The following is a 14,790-nucleotide window of genomic DNA, read 5'->3' on the forward strand; positions in this document are numbered from 1 at the left end:
TCCAAAACACAAGCTACAGTGTCTTCTAGGGGCTAAAACACAAGCTAAAGTGCTCTATTCAGCGGCAAGGACGCACTATATGTGCCCTTTTTTTGCTTTTAGCCCCCCCAAAAAGTCTGCGCACGCCACTGAATGACACCTCTAAGATCAAAAACACGTGCTAAAGTGTCTTCTAGAATCCAAAACACAAGCTAAAGTGCCCTCTAGGATCCAAAGCGCGTGCTAAAGTGCCCTCTAGGATCAAAAAACATGAGCTAAAGTTCCATCTAGGATCCAAAGCGTGTGCTAAAGTGCCCTCTAGGATCAGAAAATTTGAGCTAAAGTGCCATCTAGGATCCAAAGCGCGTGCTAAAGTGCCCTCTAGGATCAAAAAACATGAGCTAAAGTGCCCACTAGGATCCAAAACGCGTGCTAAAGTGCCCTCTAGGATCAAAAAACCTGAGCTAAAGTTCCCTCTAGGATCCAAAACGCAAGCTAAAGTGCCCTCTGGGATCAAAAAACGCGTGCTAAAGTGCTCTCTAGGATCAAAAAACGCAAGCTAAAGTGCCCTCTAGGATCCAAAGCGTGTGCTAAAGTGCCCTCTAGGATCCAAAGCATATGCTAAAGTGCCCTCTAGGATCCAAAACGCATGCTAAAGTGCTCTCTGGGATCAAAAAACACAAGCTAAAGTGCCCTCAAGGATCAAAAAACACAAGCTAAAGTGTCCTTAAGGATCAAAAACACAAGCAAAAGTGCCCTCTAGAATCAAAAAACGCGTGCTAAAGTGCCCTCTAGGATCAAAAAACGTGAGCTAAAGTGCCCTCTAGGATCCAAAGCGTGTGCTAAAGTGCCCTCTAGGATCCAAAACATATGCTAAAGTGCCCTCTAGGATCCAAATTGCATGCTAACGTGCCCTCTAGGATCCAAAAATACAAGCTAAAGTGTCCTCTAGGATCCAAAAACACACGAGCTAAAGCCCCCTCTAGGATCAAAAATCACAAGCTAAAGTGCCCTCTCGGATCCAAAACGCGTGCTAAAGTGCTTTCTAGGATAAAAAAACACAAGCTAAAGTGCCCTTTAGGATCCAAAAACATGAGCTAAAGCACCCTCTAGGATCCAAAACACGTGCTAAAGTGCCCTCTAGGATCCAAAACCCGAGCTAAAGTGGCCTCTAGGATCCAAAACGTGAGCTAAAGCGCCCTCTAGGATCCAAAACACAAGCTAAAGTGCCCTCTGGGATGCAAAACACAAGCTAAAGTACCCTCTATAATCCAAAACAAGACCTAAAGTGCCCTCTAGGATCCAAAATGCATGCTAAAGTGCCCTCTAGGATCCAAAACGTGTGCTAAAGTGCCCTCTAGGATCCAAAAACATGAGCTAAAGCACCCTCTAGGATCCAATGAACGTGCTAAAGTGCCCTCTAGGATCCAAAGCGTGAGCTAAAGCGCCCTCTAGGATCCAAAACACAAGCTAAAGTGCCCTATAGGATTCAAAACGCGAGCTAAAGTACCCTCTAGAATCCAAAACAAGACCTAAAGTGCCCTCTAGGATCCAAAACGTGAGCTAAAGCGCCCTCTAGGATCCAAAACACAAGCTAAAGTGCCCTCTAGGATCCAAAACACGACCTAAAGTGCCCTCTAGGATCCAAAATGCATGCTCAAGTGCCCTCTAGGATCCAAAACACGACCTAAAGTGCCCTATAGGATCCAAAATGCGTGCTCAAGTGCCCTCTAGGATCCAAAACACGACCTAAAGTGCCCTCTAGGATCCAAAACACGCTAAAGTACCCTCTAGGATCCAAAATGCGTGCTAAAGTACCCTCTAGGATCCAAAATGCGTGCTAAAGTGCCCTCTAGGATCCAAAACACGACCTAAAGTGCCCTCTAGGATCCAAAACACGCTAAAGTACCCTCTAGGATCCAAAATGCGTGCTAAAGTACCCTCTAGGATCCAAAATGCGTGCTAAAGTGCCCTCTAGGATCCAAAACACGACCTGAAGTGCCCTCTAGGATAAAAAAACATGAGGTTAAGTGCCCTCTAGGATCCAAAACACGACCTAAAGTGCCCTCTAGGATCCAAAATGCATGCTTAAGTGCCCTATAGGATTCAAAACACAAGCTACAGTGTCTTCTAGGGGCTAAAACACAAGCTAAAGTGCTCTATTCAGCGGCAAAGACGCACTATATGTGCCCTTTCTTTCCTTTTAGCCCCTGCCCTTCAAGAAGTCTGCGCACGCCACTGAATGAACCTATGGATAAATGAAAGCATACAGTATATGAATAAATGTAAATAATATGTAATTCTATACTTAGTTTCGGGTCTTAAAACCCTCCACATCAAAGAGCAATCCGTAGTTTCACTTTCATTTCCCTCCTTTTAAAGGGAAAGGCTCAGGTGTCACCATGACACCGGGTGTGGTGTCGTTTCGTTTCACTCCGCTGTTTCATAGGTTTTGTTCTTCCGTTGCCGAGTCTAAGTTTCGTTTCTGACAAACGTTCGTTTCTGATAAAAACGAGCTGTCGGTCCTGCAGAGGCACTTTCGCAGCATGTTTTCATGGGGAGAGGACAGCCAGCGGGGCTTTTGGGTCAAAGAGGGCTCGAACCTCCCCACAGGTGATGGAGTTGACTTTTTAAATGTCAGTTATCACATCAGGGACCTGTCTGCGGGTCACAGTGTGCTCGCTTTTGTCAAAAGTAATGGAAACTCGTTCATCATCCGCACAAATGAGAGCAAAGATGGAAGAAGAGTCAGAGGGAAACAGAGTGAGTACCAGTCATGTGGGGTTCCTGCCTGTATTCATCATTACTGAGATGTAATAATAATAATAATAATAATAATAATAATAATAAGTCCTTTATTTATCCCGCAAGGGGAGAGTCAATTTTGTCACTCTGTTATTATTATTATTCAGGTTACACACACACAGACACAGACCCGAAATACACACACATGCACATACAGGTTCGGTGCCTTGCACAACAGCACATCGGCAGTGGAGAGGAACCTGCACCTCTCCAGCCACCAGTCCACGCTCCATTCATGGTCCACACAGGGACTCTAACCGGCGACCCTATAGTTCCCAGCAGAGTCACCAATGGACTGAGCTACTGCCGCACACCATAAGTTAGGAGTAAGTAAGGTGGGTTTCTTCTGTGCACTCATGTGACACATGTGCTCCTGTGTCCTGTGTCCCTTCAGAGTTTGTCAAGTGTAAAGAGAAGATGGAGGCTGTGAGTTGTGCTGATGATGTGGTCACACTGCTGTCTGAGGGAGGAAGAGTTCTGTGTGTGGACACGACTCACGACAACATCCCCAAGTAAGGAGAGACTCCACTCAAGTTTTACTGGCACTCACACTGAAGTTGGGACTAAATGTGTGTAGTCAAGGACACTATGTTCACACCAATTTGTTCCTTCAATTTTTGGTGGGATTTGTAAAACTCTATATTTCTGGAATCCTTACAGACCGAAGAATCAGAAAATCTCTGATTGACATTTCATTACTATGATACATTTGGCTCCTGGAAATGGTGGACTATCACACTAAAAACGCCAGAGGCTAATTTGCTGTCGTCTTGCCTTAGAGTTCATTAAAGTGAATCTGAGAGAAGAAAGAAGAAAAGTTGTCATGCAGCATTTTTAGATGGTTCAAAGGGTTCTAAATGCAAATCCACCATATAACACTGAAACAAGGTCCTCAGTTTCTCACAGTTTTCATTCAAAAATGGACGCCTTGCTCTCAGGCGAGAAAATACTGGTAGATAGGGTAAAAAAATGTAGAATGATTTTGAGCAGTGTGAGTTTTTAAACACAGTCACCTCTGATAACTAAAAATCTGAGCTGTGTTCTTGTTCTTTCAGGCCGCTGGAAGCTTTGTGTAACATACCAGTATCCCAGGTTGCTTGTGGGAGCCAGCATTCAGTTGCCCTGACCAAAGGTACTGTAAACGGATGCAGATGTTCACGCTGAAAGGAAGAATATATCTATGCTGTGCTGCTGGTATCTAGTCATTCAGACAGGTTTGGTTTTGTATTTGGAGATAACTATGTATGGCATGAATCCTATTTTATGTGTGGTACTAATCATACATATGTGCTAGGATTATCCAGAGTTAGGATATTGTTTTTAGAAAGACATGTTGCTCTATATTTTTCATTTAAAATGAAACTTTTAATTGTTCCAGGTTGTATTGTTTATGTGTGCGGTTTTGTGTGAACCAACCCTCTATGAGTTTATTAGGATCCTCCTTATCACTGCAGCAGGACTGTTAGTAATAATTCTTGGGCCCTTACTCATAGGCAAAATAATAAGCCTAAGATTAAATGAGTCAGTGCTTTGACAAAGTGAAAAACGAAATACTGTAAAAGAAAGTGAAGAAGGTGTAGTAGTGGTTGAGACCAGTCCAAGTAGATAAAGTCAGTTTGAGAAAGTAGATCACGGTGTTGTAGACTGTACCATGGAGCCCACAAAGTCCTGGTGATTTCCCCACAGATGGTCAGGTGTATTCATGGGGCCAGGACTCCAGAGGCCAGCTGGGTCTGGGGAGGAGCAAGCCCGGTGCCAGTTCCCCCCAACACCTCCGATCTCTGTCAGCGATGCCCCTGGTCCAGATCGCTGCAGGGGGGGAGCAGAGCTTCGCCCTCTCTGTCTCTGGAGGTGTGTTCAGCTGGGGCAGAAATGACTGTGGACAGCTGGGACTGGGACACACAACAGGTACTGTGGCAACAATTTAAGATTTCTATTCGCTTCACTTGAATTTTTATTCAGCTTGTCTGTTTTGATATACCTTTTAAGTTATTTTTTTAAACATCACAGTAACATATCAGTGTAGTAGTAGTATTAAACATATCTATAAGCTACTATTTCTATGAAGTGCAAACTCAAATGCTAATTTCTTTTCTATAGACAGACATACACCTACTCCTGTTCATTACCTGAACATGAAGAAAACTATTCACATTTCCTGTGGAAAGGACCACACTGCCATTTTGACAAAGGTCAGACTCTTGCTCTGTACTCCTCACTTGTAACTTTTACTTATTGCTGGAAATTCTAATGTATTCATCAAATAACAGCCATACAAACATTTTTGTGCAGTGAGACTGAACCAAAACAGTGACGGTAAAGGCCATAAAACAAAACAAAATGAGCTGAAAGCCACTAAAACGCTCCATAGACCTGAGAAGAACTGTAGACTCGTATGAAAGGACTCAGTGGGTCCATCGCTAAAGACACTTTTCATGTACAAGTAGTCTTTGGATCCCTGAGAGGATAAGATTTACAATGGGATTTTATAGCCAAAATGAAGAAAATAAAAAAACTAACAGATTCCTTTGTGAATACAACATAATCTAAATTCTTAGATTCCCACAGATATGTAAACTAGAGATGGTATCAGCTGCAATGTCAAATTTGGCCAGGGGCAATGGTCTCCTCCCTACTTTGTACCCCCTACTTCCGCCGCCCTTACTCAGACCACACACATCTTTGAACTCTTTCATTTCCATCCCAACTACACACCTGTAAAGTTTGGTGACTGTTCTGCAAACCTGTCCACAGACAGACAGACAGACAGACAGACAGACAGACAGGCAGACAGACAGACAGACAGACAGACAGGCAGACATATACACATGAGCGCTGTGGTCAGTCTAAGAAAATCTTAGTTGATTGATATTCAACCTACTCTTCAACCAGTTGTTTGGGGGGGAAAAGTCTGCACACAGTGATGAGGTGCCGAGCATCTTTTCTGCACTTTTGGAGTCTTCTATGGTCACAGAGAGAAGAACATGTTTCAACTTCGAAGCTGTCCTAAGCTGTCCAATCACAGTGGAGGAGGCACGGGACAAATGGGCTACCACCTCCACTTCCTAATAATAATAATAATAATAATAATAATAATAATGGTAATAATACATTTTATTTGTATAGCGCTTTTCAAAGGTACTCAAAGACACAAAGCAGCAGTTTTTACATGAAGCAATAAAAACCAATACATCAAAACAATGGCAAACAACAACAAGCAGGCTACAAGTGATCACATTAAAAACAAGCAGGCTGCACTTAAGAAGTATATTACAGTAAAAGGATGCAGAATGATAAAACGGCTAAAAAGCAGGCACATTTAAAAACAAGAAGTGATGCAGAGATTAAAGGAAATAGTGGGTCACTGGGGGTTGAAGGCAGTTCTGAAGAGATGGGTTTTGATGAGTGATTTGAAGGTGTGCTGGTCGGTGCACTCACCGTGGGTAGTGAGTTCCAGAGGGAGGGGGCCGCACTGTCCTACCATAATACATGCTCACATTTATAAATGCTGAACAACGACAACAACAACAACAACAACGGGTGATAAATGAATCCCGCTGGACTGTATATATATCTGTCTATGCATATATGTCTATGAAAGAAACACCAGCGATTGTCCGACGAAGAGCAGTAGGTGTCTCCAGGAGGCACACACACACACACACACGAACACACACACACACACACACACACACACTTGTCATGGCTGGTAATAAGAAGGTAACTTTGGTTGTCTGGTTGCTTTCTCAGGGTGGTGCAGTGTTCACATTTGGCTCTGGTCATTATGGACAGCTTGGACACAATTCATTCAGAGATGAACTACGACCTCGACTTGTTGCAGAGCTCTGGGGGGCAAAGGTCACCAAGATCGCTTGTGGACGGTAAAGTATATCACCTCTCATCATAAGGCACTAATCCTGAGAATCGAATTTCACTTATCAAATATCACAAGCGGCCTTGAAGCTGCTCCAATGAAAAGTACAATCTAAGTATATTTACCTTTCTGATGACATTAAAGATGTTGTTTGTAATTTATCACCTCTTCAGAAATCACACGTTAGTGATGACAGACTCAAAGAGGGTCTACTCCTTTGGCTGTGGAGAGCAGGGGCAGCTGGGACATGGAGAGGAGAGTCATCCGTCTGTGCCGCTACCTGTCCAACTGCCACAGGGTAACTACATTTCTGTAGTTGTCATGAACGTTGCGGGGAAATAACACAAAGACAGTAGTGGGTGAATGAAATAATGTGAATGCAAAGACTGGTTTTTACAAAGGAGATTACAGTTATTCGATTATTATTATTCCAGACTTCGCTGAGGATCCTCAAGTTGAAAACATCTTTGCAGGAGGAAACTGTTCATTTGCAACATGCACGCCTAATGAGGTATCAACACAAAATCATACAACACAGGCCGTAATGCTTGGGGGTATAAACATGTGAACATCACCTCAACTCGTTTATTTCACAGGACGTTCATAAGGAGGCAAACACTGACGGTGTCAACAAAGTCACGCGACATTGCCTTGATGACAAGATTGACAAATGGACCTCTGAATGTGATCCGAAGTCATGGAAAAAGATCAAACAGTAAGTATGTTACATGATCTCATGTATGTGTGGAATCCTGATGTTTTAGGACAGAAATTATGAATTTGAATCCAAAGCTTTTTACACTGTTTTCTCAGTGCAATGGACTAAAAATGTTCAACCCTCACAGGGAGATTCACAGGATGTTTTCCTCTGCATCCGGTGCGAATACAAGCTTCCTTGAGCAAAGGTCTGTGCATGATCATGGCTTCTTTTCAGAATTATAACATTCATAGTCGTAGGCATGCTAGTGGCATGGCTCTGGGGATGGCAAAGTCGCTCTGTTGGTTAGTCAGTGACTGTGATGATCCTCTGACCTCTGTCCATGTAACCATCCTCAGGTCCAAATTTCAGTTTATCCAATAATGTGGCTTATGACCATCAGCCTCAGCTATACCTTGTGTTTAGTGCTAATTGCTAGCATGGTCAATGTGAGCATGTTAGCATGCTAATGTTAGCATTTAGCTCAAAGCACCACTGTGCCTGAGTACAGTTTCACAGAGCAGATGGATGGACGTAATCTCAGTCTTTTTCTCTTTGTGTTTTTAGCAAAGATAAACATTTCCAGACTTCACCAAAGTACTCCGGCTTGAACTTGTCACTTGCACGGCTCGCTTTCAAGAAACTGGTAAAGAAGGACAATGTTTTTGCAGAGGTATGTAACTAAAATGTACTGTATGGAATGTGCCGTTACATCATAAACTAATTGAATAGTAGTAATAAACAGTATGTCTTACTGTTTGAAATGGCATCGTGAGATAACCTCTATAATTTCAAAACTTGTCTACCATAACCTGCTAACTTGTCTGGGGTATTTAAAAAATGACCAGATGGTCCAGTTATATTTCCCTTACGGTCCTTTTCAAACCAACAGGTTGAGGCTGCTGTCCTGCACTTGCTCTCCTCTCTTGATAAGAAGCCAGCAGGAGTGGAGGGGCTGAGGATCTTCCTGCTTCTCAATGAGCTCCTGCATGTGATCCAGAGACGCAAGCGGCCACAAACGAGCACAAAGTTGGCTGAGGCGGTTGCTGCTGCTGTGCTAAACTTGTCTGCTGATAGTCTCCAGGTCATAGGTACTGTCACCAACACATGCAACATCAGCAAAATATCTTGTTTATTTAATTGTATTGCTTGTGAAAATACATCATATACACTTTACATTAAAGTGAATTTTTATGAAATGCAAATGCCATGTTTGACACTATTTATTATGTGCATATTTTCTGCGACAGTCATTCAATGTTACGTTCAGCAATAACCTCTCCATAGGGCAGTTTTTATTCATAGTGACAGAGTTTGCCATTTCCGCGCCGGATTCAGATTGCATACCTATTCAGGAGGGATTCACAGGAACCGATGCATGCATTTAATCCAATTTTATCTCATGTAACAGCCTCACTCTTTACACTGCACATGTACAGGGAATATTTCGTACTGCTCTGTCTTCACACTAAAAGCATTCCACAGTAAAAACTCAGTGAGGCTTTTATTGTGAAGCTGTCACAGGAAACAATATTTTCATGCGTTATACCTTGAGTTTTAAGGTACAGTATGTCCTTGGCATCTGCTCACTGACATAAATTTCGCCATATATCTGTCTACTGTCTTCTCCAGGGGACTGGTGGTCCTCACTGTCGCCCTCCACCATGGTCAGACATGTAAATGTGTGGAAGCAGGCCCTCTCAGTGATCCTGTCCCTTCAACCTGTTCCTCGCAACTCAGGAGTCAGAAACCTGCTACTAGTCCTCCAGTATATGTACAACGTTAGTATCAGTTAGAGGCTGTATTTTCAATGAATATGAATGCCACAGCATAATCCAGAACTAGACATCCTACTTATTCTTACTACAGAATAAAACCTTTTGCTTTGTTAAACTTTTCCCCTAATAAATGTAAAATTTGTTCTCAAGGCCAACAGCAGGACTGCAGGACCACAAAAGATGCCAGACAGCAATTTTTGTTTGTCGATTGACAAAAAGTTTTTGCATGAGGATCTGCAGCTTTGGCATTTACGGTCACAACGCAGGGTAAAAAACGACAACACATTGTTAAATAGTTTATGAACTAAAGCCATTACTACAAAAAAATAAAAACACGATTGTCTGTGATATTGAATGGTTGTTAAAAGCATGCAAGCACTTAACGTGAAGGACCTGCTTTTCTCTCTTTCAGAATGTGCACAGTGAGCCCCTTATCCTTTGTAGCTTTCCAACTGTGATGGATCTGGAGTCCAAGAAATTTGTTTTTGACCTGAATGCTGAATCCACCAAGGTAGCTGAAGCCCTGACCTGTGTCTCATAGCCTTTACACACAATACTGTCAGGGTCAAGAAATCTGCAGGAAATTCGTTTTGTTTTTCAGTGCGTGTTCACACACAAATGTCAGAATAAGATATGAGAAATTCAATCTTGGAACTGTATTCCAGATGGCAGCAAGGCGTAACGTCTTCTCAGAAATGCTGATGGTATTTGGATGCTGTCCCCAGCAAGACCTGGTCTTTCAACTGGATTTGAGGCGAGCATCAGTTTTGGAAGATACCTTTGAACTACTGGCTGCTTCTCACTACAGTGACTACATGTTGCCACTTTTGGTAAACACGGTTTTGATTTGATAGTCAAAGTCTTACTAAAAATACTAGTTACTCTTTTATAAGCTAGCCTACTGTAGCAGGAGGAAAACTTAGCGTGTGCCCTTTCGTCCTCTAGGTTGTTTTTGATGAAAACTTTATAAGCGATGATGAGCCGATGTACAGGAAAGACTTTTTTCACCAAGTGTTTCATGAAATGATGTCAGCTGAATCTGGGATGTTCATGTTCAACGACTCCAAAACTCTGGCATGGTTCCCCTCCAATGTAAGACTTTAGATCCTCATACAGTGACATCAGAAATCACTTTGTTGAACGTATCCCCTTCTGATGGTGTAATAAAAATGAAGACAATATTACATTCAGATCTTAAAGTCTAATTCCGGCGCAAAATCAACCCATGCTCTTTGTCGACATTTACATACATCAAATAAGCCATCGAGACAGTTTTTTCCTGTATGAACTATTAATGGGAAAATACAGTAGAGTCGCTAACAGCCGGACGTGGCTAACACTGATTAGTTCGGGGAAGCACGTGAAGGCGTTAAAACATCTTTTTTAAGCACTAATACTGCTCAAAATAACAGCAAACCTCTGCAGCAGCATGAAAAGAGTCCCTACACAGAAAACAAAGCACCAATAGGCTCCTTCCTTTTGGATTGCATTTGGTAATCCACTTGAATGGACTTTACTATGAGAGGAGCTGGTACCTGGGCCACTTGGTAAGTCTTTTAAAACACTCTTTTCTCATTCTGATGCTGCTGCAGAGGTTTGCTGTTATTTTGAGCAGTATTAGTGCTTAAAAAAGATGTTTTAATGCGTACACCTTAATGCCCGGAGCTAATCAATGGCTTATTTGATGTATGTAAGTGCTGAAAAAAGATGATGGGATGATTTTGCTTTAAGGTCCTGCCTATTGCCATCGTATCTCTGTCTGTTTTTCTGATATAAATGATCTCTTTCATTGACACTAGGCAACACAGGAGGACCACAGATACTTCATGTTTGGGGTTCTGTGTGGACTGGCTTTGTTCAACAACTGCATCATACACTTACCCTTCCCACTGGCTCTGTTCAAGAAGCTGCTCGATGTAAAGCCTTCACTGGGGGATATGATGGAATTCAGCCCATGCGTTGGAGAGTAAGAGCAAATTAATGTACATTTATGATTCATAAAAGCTTGTGCTGTTGGTCAGTGTTCACTTAGATGAATAGAATCATGTGAACATCATACAGTGGTCATGTTGACTTTTACATAACTTCTCATGTCGTACTGTAACCATCGTACAGCATCTTTAATATTAAGTTTTATTCCTTTTATTATGTTTCAAGGAGTCTGCTGAACATCTTGCAAGACTACAAAGATGACATCATAGAAATCCTCTACATGGATTTTTTAGTATGCGTTTTACAGATGGTCCATGACTTGCCCTTTTTTATCTTCAACTTACAATCTATTATCATTTCCCAAAGCAGTGACATTAGTCACCATCTTCTTCTTTCTTATAACTGATCAACAGATCAACTGGGATGGGGCAGAGGTCGACCTTGATCCTAAAAATCCTAAAAAGCCCTTGACAGGTCAAAATAAGTAAGTACCATGAAAGATTTTTGACTTTATTATAATATGGACTGAATTAATATGTTTTGTTATTTGACAAATAAAATACAGAAACCATTAATACATGAGCTCACAATAAACTGTAAAAACACATGCACTTTTAATACGTATTGCACAGAACGTAAAGCACAGAATTGGGGTATCGCATATAAATTTCACTACTGGAAAATGGCTCTCAGAGAGACAGGGTTTCAATCACACGTGTTTGTGATGAGTTGAACAGAGCAGTTAATAATTTCACAGATGTCTGGAACTTTCTGTTGACTTCAAATGTTAATATGACCAACAGGAAGGAGTTTGTGGATGCCTACGTGAATCATGCCTTCAACGCATCAGTGGAGAGTGTGTTTCAGGACTTCAAGCGAGGCTTCTTCCAGGTGTGCGACCGGGATTTGGTGAAGCTGTTCCGACCAGAGGAGCTGCAGGAAGTGCTGGTGGGGAAAGACTTCTATGACTGGGCAAAGCTGAAACAGGTACAGTCCCAAAACAAGAACTCTGCGCGGATGTATCCCATTCTCATGGTTGGTTTGAATACTACAGATGATGATAACAGTAACTGTAACAGTCTGTTCACTGTTATCAGAACACAGGTTATGAGGGGGAGTACAAAACCACCCAGCCTCACCCTACCATAAAGATGTTTTGGGAGGTTTTTGATGAACTAAGTGAGGATAAGAGGAAAGCTTTCCTTTGTAAGTATTGTACCTGGTTTTATCATAATAAAGGGCAGGCATCTAAAAACTGGAATCTAATTAAGTTAGATTCCAATATCACTGATTATATTACTATTGTTTTAGCACCCAGAGCTATTTCACAACAAGAAACGCACTGATTACTACTTCTCCCCTCCACTAGGGTTTGTGACTGGTTTTGAAAGGGTGCCTGCTCTGGGCATGGAGGACATCAAGATGACCGTCAAAGTTAAACAGGTGAAGGACCTCTCCTCCGACCAGCACTACCCAGAGACACATACATGTTTCTCAACCCTGGAGCTGCCATTATACTCAACCAAGGAGGTCATGCAAACCAAGCTGACAGAGGCCCTGAGTTACAATAAAAAAACCTACAAGTGAGGGTTGGACTGCACCGTGTCCGCATCCGTACTGAACAGAGGACTTAACACTCTGATAGATCACTTTGTAAATGGCTGACTGAAGAGCAGCCTTTGTAGCTTCTGCTAGTTTATCTGTGTATTAGCAAGGTTGAAGGGTTTACAATTTTATATGGTATATGGTATTTTCTGGGCCAAATTGAACCATGTGTTCCATACATAATAAATGTGTACAGCAGGGCTTATATATCTTTATTTTTGAGACTGTGCATTTTGTTGTCTTTTAACATGAGAGATGATCCAAAACTAACATTTCAATTTATTCATGTTGGAGCAATGAAAGGTATACTTCTATGCGTCTCATCTGTGCAATGACTAATAAAACTTGATAGTGATAATCACTGCACTGTGAAGCTGGTTTAGTTAAACTGCAGCTAGTTGAGGTGAAATGAGATGTGCATAGAGCCAATGAGATGTGTCCGTATATTTGGTAAGAAAAATCCTCCATCTTTGATGGTAGGTAAAAACACCACCTGCCCTTATACTGTTCAGTGGTTTACTCACCTTGGATGTATGGCAGTATTTCATAATTTGGCATTGTTATGGGTTAAAGTGTTAAATGACAATTATAGTGATGGGCCACACCAATATGAGTCAATCTTCTTGAACTGCCTGTTTTTAAATACTTCCAGTCCACTTATTATTTTTCAACCGTGAAACTATCCAGCTCCCTTTTCTTTCACATTTTTAGAATAAAAAATGGTTGCATCAATGAACTATTGATGCTCTCTTAGGTGGAAGATACTAAAAAGAATAACTAACCAAATAAAATGTTATTTTTGAACAACTGAAAATAATACAATGTATTAATTTTATATTAGCAATTGCAGACTTGGAGCTGTCATTTTTTTTGATCAAACACAATGTAAATATTAAATATGTAAAAATGCTTAAAATGCTTTCCCCCCAGTATCTCATTGGTAAACAGAAAAAATATATATTTTTATATGTATTTTTTGTTTGTAATTATTGTTTTCTAAATAGTAAGTGTCATAACATAAATAAAAAAATGGCTGAATGCATTGCTTGAGAGACTTAACTGTTTAATAGTGGAGGTTGTCTGAGGGCCCTCTTATCCCTTACAAACGGCACAAAATGGTTGAGGCCGCCCATCACGACTCAGCATGAGAATCTGTCAGCTAATCTACTGACCAGTGAGTTAGTAATGTCTCCCCTCAAGAAAATAAAGCTTGGGTCCCGGAATAGAAAAGAGAGAGAAAAGAAAGTGAGGACAAACAAACCAAGGGAAAACAACTTCTTTCAAAAGAAAGGTGGCTAGCTATGTTCCCCGGGTCCTATGTTCCGGTTATGGTGAAGCCTATTTGCCTATTACATTCATTTATGAACAAAAAAACTAATTAAATTGGCCATTTTATATTTGTTGTCATGAAAGTTATGTAACGTCTGAATAAAGATAATTAGATCAAGATAGGAGGCCAAACAAAAATCAGTTGGCCGGATTAATGAGAGTGAGTGTGACACTGTAGCAACCATGAGTGAGATGTAGAGACACAACAAGTGTTATAAATAGTGGTTGGACTCTGCATGTATGGTTTAGAGAAATCTTGGAGATCATCCCGATGGCCACTCCGCCCCTGGTGTGTGTGGAGGTGGGGGCCCGCAGAGACTGCTTATGTATAGCACCCGGAATTCTGTGCTACACCCCTGCATGATGCTCACAAATAATAAATGATCAATTCACCATGTGGTTTTTTCACACTCAGCTCATCATCATTTAAGGAATGGTTACTCGCGGGTACTTCAAAGGTCATTGTATTGTAATAGTGAAATGAGCTGGAACCCTGTATAAAAGTGGATTTCAGCTCCATGCAGCCCAGCCTCTCTAACTGCTCCATGCTGAGTATGTGAACCTTTCACCAGACTGCCCTGATGTGAGTGTTGTAGTTGTTCAGTATTGCTATTTACTCTGTCATCAAACACAGTCTACACCAGGGCTACTCAACTGGTGGCCCCTGGACCGGATCCGGCCTGTGTGAAAAAGTCATTCATGACCGCTGTCCTTTCTCGTATCCCTGAGAATGGACAGGGAAGTTTTAGTTTCTGTCTCTGTGAAGCCTGTGTTTACTCTGCAGCCATATC

General features: G+C 41.6%; 1 protein-coding gene across 1 annotated transcript; it reads left to right on the forward strand.

The window, feature by feature from the left end:
- Positions 1–2,525: 2,525 nt before the first annotated feature.
- LOC310949476 (putative E3 ubiquitin-protein ligase HERC4) lies at positions 2,526–12,652 on the forward strand (the record flags this gene model as incomplete). The annotated part of the gene is made up of 23 exons (XM_083916950.1): positions 2,526–2,742; positions 3,179–3,296; positions 3,840–3,916; positions 4,471–4,692; positions 4,885–4,976; positions 6,535–6,665; positions 6,832–6,956; positions 7,093–7,169; positions 7,255–7,373; positions 7,504–7,563; positions 7,923–8,028; positions 8,248–8,446; positions 8,988–9,136; positions 9,284–9,400; positions 9,546–9,644; positions 9,799–9,963; positions 10,079–10,225; positions 10,933–11,099; positions 11,291–11,357; positions 11,479–11,549; positions 11,869–12,052; positions 12,163–12,271; positions 12,435–12,652. The coding sequence occupies 23 exons, from the start codon at positions 2,526–2,528 to the stop codon at positions 12,650–12,652; spliced, it is 3,036 nt and encodes a 1,011-aa protein (XP_083773076.1).
- Positions 12,653–14,790: the final 2,138 nt, after the last annotated feature.

The sequence above is a fragment of the Echiichthys vipera genome (assembly GCF_963691815.1).
Source record: "Echiichthys vipera genome assembly, chromosome: 7".
Classification (NCBI taxonomy): Eukaryota; Metazoa; Chordata; class Actinopteri; order Perciformes; family Trachinidae; genus Echiichthys; species Echiichthys vipera.